Genomic DNA, 6,000 nt, shown 5'->3' on the forward strand with positions numbered 1-6,000 from the left:
GGCGTTTTGAACATGGTTTCTAAACTTTAAACACCACCTAGTCACATAAGCAACAACATTGCAAAAAAGATTTTTGAAACCAACTTTTGGTTTCAGTGATGCAAACTGGGAATGTGGAATGATATATATTTATACTGGAAACTTGTACTTGTACTAATAATTTAATTAAATTAATTATCAAGAAGATTGAACTGGAACTGATCAACTATAACAAACAAATTAATTACAAAAAAAAATAAGAAGCCTTTAAAGGCATTCAGGACTATGACTCCTTAGAACAAAAATGATAGAAAAATTAAATAAGGAGGAGAAATGAATCATAGAAATTAAAGGAGAAGGAAAGGTTAATAAAGTGTTAATCTTAAACTACAGGCATACCTTCAGTTCTCTCAATAATGCCCTTAAGTCTCCACATATTTCTCCTGTTCAGATGACCAGAAGCCTCATAGGAATAAAAAAAACCCGCTGAGCTCTGTAAAGAAAATTCCCATAATGCCACGCTCCTGCACCAAGACCAAGAACCCTGTACATGGGCAGTGTGTAAGACTATGAGAAAGCTGAAGAGAACTGCTGATTGGCTCAGATCCTACATTCCTAAGGGGGGGGAGGGAGTTCTTAGCATTCTAGAGGAAGGTGGAGCAGGAGAGGGGAGAGAGCTGCAGACTCTGGCACAGGAATTACAGAGACATGGGAGGAGACAAGAAAAATCCTGTTTCTTTTGATAGAGGGCTCAGTGCAGCATTTCTGTGAGTGCTTATGGCTGTATTTACATATACCTTTCTGAAAAAGCTTAGTTTTTACCTTCCTTCTCCTTTAAACAGAACAAATTTAAACATGATAAAGATAATTTCAGGCATTAATCCAATTTCTTGTAATTTGTCTGAATATGTAGATAAAATATTTCAGAAACAGGTTATTAAGCTACCTGCATATTTAGGAGATTACACACAAGTAATACAAATGCTCCAAGAGTTTAAATGGGACCCAAATGTGTTAATGTGCACATTAGATGTTAAATCTTTTTACACATCAGATATGATCATGGTCTTAAAGCTGTAGCACACAATTTATAAATTGATGACCAAATTTGGATAGGCATTGCTTCTTTTTTCCTTTGAAATTTGGGTTGATTTGAGCTTTTAATTATTTTTATTTATTTATTTAAAGCATGTTTATGGATATGTTTACAAGTCCATGCACTATATGGCCACTGGAGGATGTGGTGGGCAAGGAGCATCATGAAGGACAGCGGCTCTCAACCTGTGGGTTGGGACCCCTTTGGGGGTCAAAAGACCCTTTTCACAGGGGTCGCCTAAGACCATCAGAAAACACATATTTCAGATGGTCTTAGGAATAATTTTATGGTTGGGGGTCACCACAACATGAGGAACTGTATTAAAGGGTCGCGGCATTAGGAAGGTTGAGAACCACTGATGTAGGATATCAATACTGCTTAGACTGGTTCCCTGGCTTTGGTGAGGAAAGGTGTTCCTATTTACTATGCTATCTAGAATAAATAAATCTATAGCAACTGGGTCTCGGTTTCACTACTCATCTGAGCAGCTTCTTCAGTTCAGCTGAACTGAAGTTGCTCAGATGATAGTGAAATGTCAAGTCCAGTTGCTCTAAATTCACTTATAGTAGATTTAGCATGACCTGGATGAATGAAAATCTTGATAGTCATATTTACTACACTGCCAATTTTTAAATAGGGACAAATAAATGATCACAGTTTGGAGGGAGAACACAGACAGTTTGAAAAAGTTAAGCTGTTTTAATTTTGCACTACAAATTTCAAGCCTCAAAGGCAGTTTTATGAGTATGTTTGATTTTGCCATTCAAGTCATGTGCCAAATTAGGATAAACCAATCATTTGGTTACCTGCCCCAATGATCACATCACAAAGGGGGGCAAAGGCGTAACGTACTTCATCACTGCAGATGAAGACCATGCCCCAATCAGATATCAACAAAGGAATCTATATTTTGGCATCATATACAAGTCAATAGGTTGCCAGCTCTGTCAAAAACATCAGCAACAAATAACCCATTCATTTTTACAGTAACAAATCTCTTAAAGCGTTAATCTCACCCTTAATGAGGGCAGCAATCTGTTTGCTCTTCTGTGATGGTAGCTCTTGAACAATATCCAGTGCAGTCATCCCCTTATTATCCGTAATGCTTACATCTATACCTGTGATAGAGAAATATACAAGCAAGACATTAATAAAAAAAAAAAGGTAATGAAATGCTGGGGGGGCCGTGCCCTGTGTCTGTCATAAAATGTTGGGGGGTCACGTGCTGCATGTCATAAAATGCTGGGGGATCACCTACTGTGCCTGTCATGAAATGCTGGGGTTATGTACTGCATCTGCAATAAAATGCTGGGGGGTGGGGGGGTAAGTACTGTATCTATTGTGAAATGCTTGGGGGAAGGGCAAGTAATGTGTCTGTCATGAAACACCTGGGTCAATTACTTTGCCTGTCATGAAATGCTGCGGGGGAGGGGGGCAGGTGCAAGTACTGGCCTGTCATATAATACTGCGGGGGAGGGGGACAGGGGCAAGTACTGTGCCTGTCATGAAATGCTCTGGGGGCAAGTATTGTGCCGGTCATAAAATGCTACGGGGGGAAGGGGGGCAGATTAGCCCATGCATTTTATGGCAGCGCTGTCAAACTTCTGTGGTACCGAGGGCCAGAATTTTTCTGGCCAACGCGGTAGAGGGCCGATAATGGAAGACAGTTTGACCACTCCCCCTTTTTAAACCACACCCATGTTATCACAAGAGCTTTTAAGACTATACCCACATTAATGGTGGTAGCGCAGCAAAACCCCAAATGGTTGGTGCTCACTGTAAGGGTTATCACCCTTCATTCATATGTAAAAGAATTATTTTATGTTATATTAAGACACAACCTTAAATCCCTATGCCTCCTCTTCCCCTGTGGATAGCACAGCAACCCCCATCATATAATTACACATCTTAGGGACCATATAATGACTATTTTCAAATGCTAACAAACTCCCAGAACAAACCCCTGCCAGGTTCACCTCCCACAGGCAGCATAGAACAGGCAGAGTATGGCACATACTCTGCATGCCCTACCCTACCTGTGTATGCCATACTCTGCCTGCCCTACCCTGCCTGTGTGTGCCATACTCTGCCTGCCCTATGTTGCCTGTGTTTATGGCACACACAGCAGGCATACACTGACACAATGCTGGCACTGCTCCTACAGTCCATCTGAGGTGTGAACAGGGAAACAATGTGGGTGATTAGAGCCTGAGGTGTGAGCAATGCAGGGGGTGAACAATGCAGGGATTAAAAGGTGTGAACAATACAGGAGATTAAATATTTAAACAATACAGGGGGATTACATCCTGAATATGAGGTGTGAACCATGCAGGGGGCCATTTAATCTCAGTACTGATACCATTTAAAGCTTCCACAAGGGTAAACCTTCAAAGCAGCCAGACAGGTGGGGGGCCACACAGAGGGGGGTCGCGGGCAGCCAGTTGGACAGCCCTGTTCTATGGTATGGATTTGCAACAATGTAATTTTTAACATATAATGTACTCTGAGAAACGGAGGTTGTAGCTGCCATCTACATTAGTGCCCAACGGAAACTACTTTTGCTAGTTTTTTTTAAATTTCATACATATAGTGTATTTGTATACTTTTATCTCCAACCTCACCTGCTTTAGGTTGTCTTTAGAACATACACTGGGGGATTTCAATTGTCTCCTTATACAGAAAGTACCCGTTATAAGTGAGTCCGTTATAAACTCCATCAAGCGTTCCGTAAAGTGCCACTGAATCCTCTATATTAGTATGTTTTGTATCCATTATGTTGCTGATTGATTATGTGTTTGGTTACTTCTATTTTTCTATCAGCTTGTGATATTGTACTGATGTATAATTATTGGCACATGCACTTTGCTACAGTTGTTACATGTGGTATGTACATTTATGCAGAGTTTATAACTGACTTTTTTTTTCCATTATGTCATGCTAAAGTATTATATATAACTGCTTATATAAAACACTAAAAACATTGTATTGTAGTTTTTAGGGTGATGGCACACATGTGGAGATTAGTTGCCTGAAATAAATCTGTGGCGCATATGTTCTTCCAATGACGATTGTAGGCAGTGGGAAAGCATTTTCAGGAGATTAGTTGCCCATGGAAGAGCAACCCACATTATCATGGGTGACTAATCTCCATATATACTGTATACCATAGCTCTTACAGACCCAGTTACTTTTTGAATACATGTATTGGTATTAAAGAATATCTAGCTTTTAGGAGCCTACTGTAGGTTGCAGGGGGAGGGGCTGAGAATGTGTTTCTGTTCAGCCTTCATACACAAACCTCCCAACAATTGAAAAATGTAAACAGGGACAAAAAGAAATTCTGCACGTAGCGTGGCAACATTTTTTGACCACGCCACCTAAATACCACTATCATTTTACAAAATTTGGAGACAGGGTCTTATGGGGTATTGAGTGACGCAAGTAAGCTTTTAGGTTGAGATGTTTCCATCTCCAAGAGGGGAATTCACAAAGGTGGTGATATTGTGACAAAATAAAAGTGTATTCACAAACCTCTATCTCCACTTTTGTGAATTTAAACAAGACAGTTAAACAGACAGTTTTCAGATTTTGTCATTTTCCAGACATTTTTTTTATGAATTTGCCTTTAGCTCATAGTAAATCTGTCGGTGCCATCAAACCCAGTCCCACAGCTACAGGAGCCTTGGGATAAGGATTTTAACAGCAGGATTTTGCATTTCATTTGCCATTTGTCATTTCACTTTGGGGCATTTCCTGAGGGGTCATTTTAGTTTGCCCAGGGAAACTATACATAATTTTTTTCAGGACAATCTGGGCTTTCAAATGTTTTCTATATTTCTGTGTAATTCCACTTATGTAACAAGATTTAAGGGTCTAAATACTGTCTTCTCTAGCCCCTACTCATTACTGGTCAGCAGCAACCCGGACCACAAACCAATTTGCCCTGTTGGGGCCAGTCCAACCCTGTACCCCAATATCCCAGTTTGGGTGCCAGTGTGCATGTGCTGTTTGCTGATTACCAAGATGGCTGCTGGGAACACGTGGGGGCCAATGCCATCAAGCAGCTCTGTAGTTCTGGACATGCTATGGGGGCACAGATAAGTTGGGGCAAATGTCAGTGAAGTGATTAAAGAGGGGGCACTGCTGCTAAAACTAAACATTTGCCTGGGAGGCTTTACTTTTCCTTTTAATAAAAATGTTTACAATATATTTACACAAAATGTTATTATTGCCTCATAGATTAAACTAAAACTATCATAGCAATGCAAATGTGAGGTAAAAACTTTTTATATAAAAGATATAAATTAAACTTTTTTTTCATTGTTTTACTTGTTTATAAAATGTTAATGAGGCTTTTTGCACCTATTGTTCTAGGGTTAGACAGAAACTTGTCCCCTAACAATAGTCTGCTAATCCCCATTAATATGTTAACTATCCCCCAATGGGGCCCCTACCTTGGGTGTGAAGTTGAGACCGGGGGAAACAAAACAAAACTGTTTAGAAGTAATCTAACAGAGTTACACTGAGCTTTACTCCATTTTGAAAATGTCGGGGAAAAATGTTGGTAAAAATGTCGTTAAAATGTCGTTAAAATGTCGTATAAATGTCGTTTTAACGAAAAATTCACAAAAGTGTCTGTAAACTGTCTTTCTTTCACCAAAAACAGAAAAGTGGCGGTTGAGTCATAATTTAGGCGGATTTCTGTTTGTGAATCTGGAGAAAGTGTTTTCCACCAGTTTTTCCACCATTTTTACTCCAAAAAAGGGCTACCTCCACTTTTGTGAATTCCCCCCTATGTAGTGCTGGTCCATTGTGGAGTTAAAATCTCCCAGGATACATACAGGGCTGAGCGAGAAATCTTCCCATTTCCACATAAGCAGCTATAGTACTTCAATAGAGAAAGGGGAAGGCATGTACAGGTTGAT

The 6,000-nt window shown here is 39.9% G+C and overlaps 1 protein-coding gene across 7 annotated transcripts in view; it reads right to left on the reverse strand.

Annotated features, from left to right (window-relative positions):
• The window catches only part of anks1a (ankyrin repeat and sterile alpha motif domain containing 1A), a 169,969-nt gene that overhangs the window by 75,740 nt on the left and 88,229 nt on the right, over window positions 1-6,000 (reverse strand). For all 7 annotated transcript variants that reach the window (XM_031895639.1, XM_031895640.1, XM_031895638.1 and 4 more), the window contains one exon: window positions 2,092-2,193. In XM_031895639.1, the coding sequence (XP_031751499.1) occupies window positions 2,092-2,193 (102 nt within the window). The remainder of the gene's footprint in view (window positions 1-2,091; window positions 2,194-6,000) is intronic.

Source organism: Xenopus tropicalis, chromosome 2, assembly GCF_000004195.4.
Source record: "Xenopus tropicalis strain Nigerian chromosome 2, UCB_Xtro_10.0, whole genome shotgun sequence".
NCBI classification, from domain to species: domain Eukaryota; kingdom Metazoa; phylum Chordata; class Amphibia; order Anura; family Pipidae; genus Xenopus; species Xenopus tropicalis.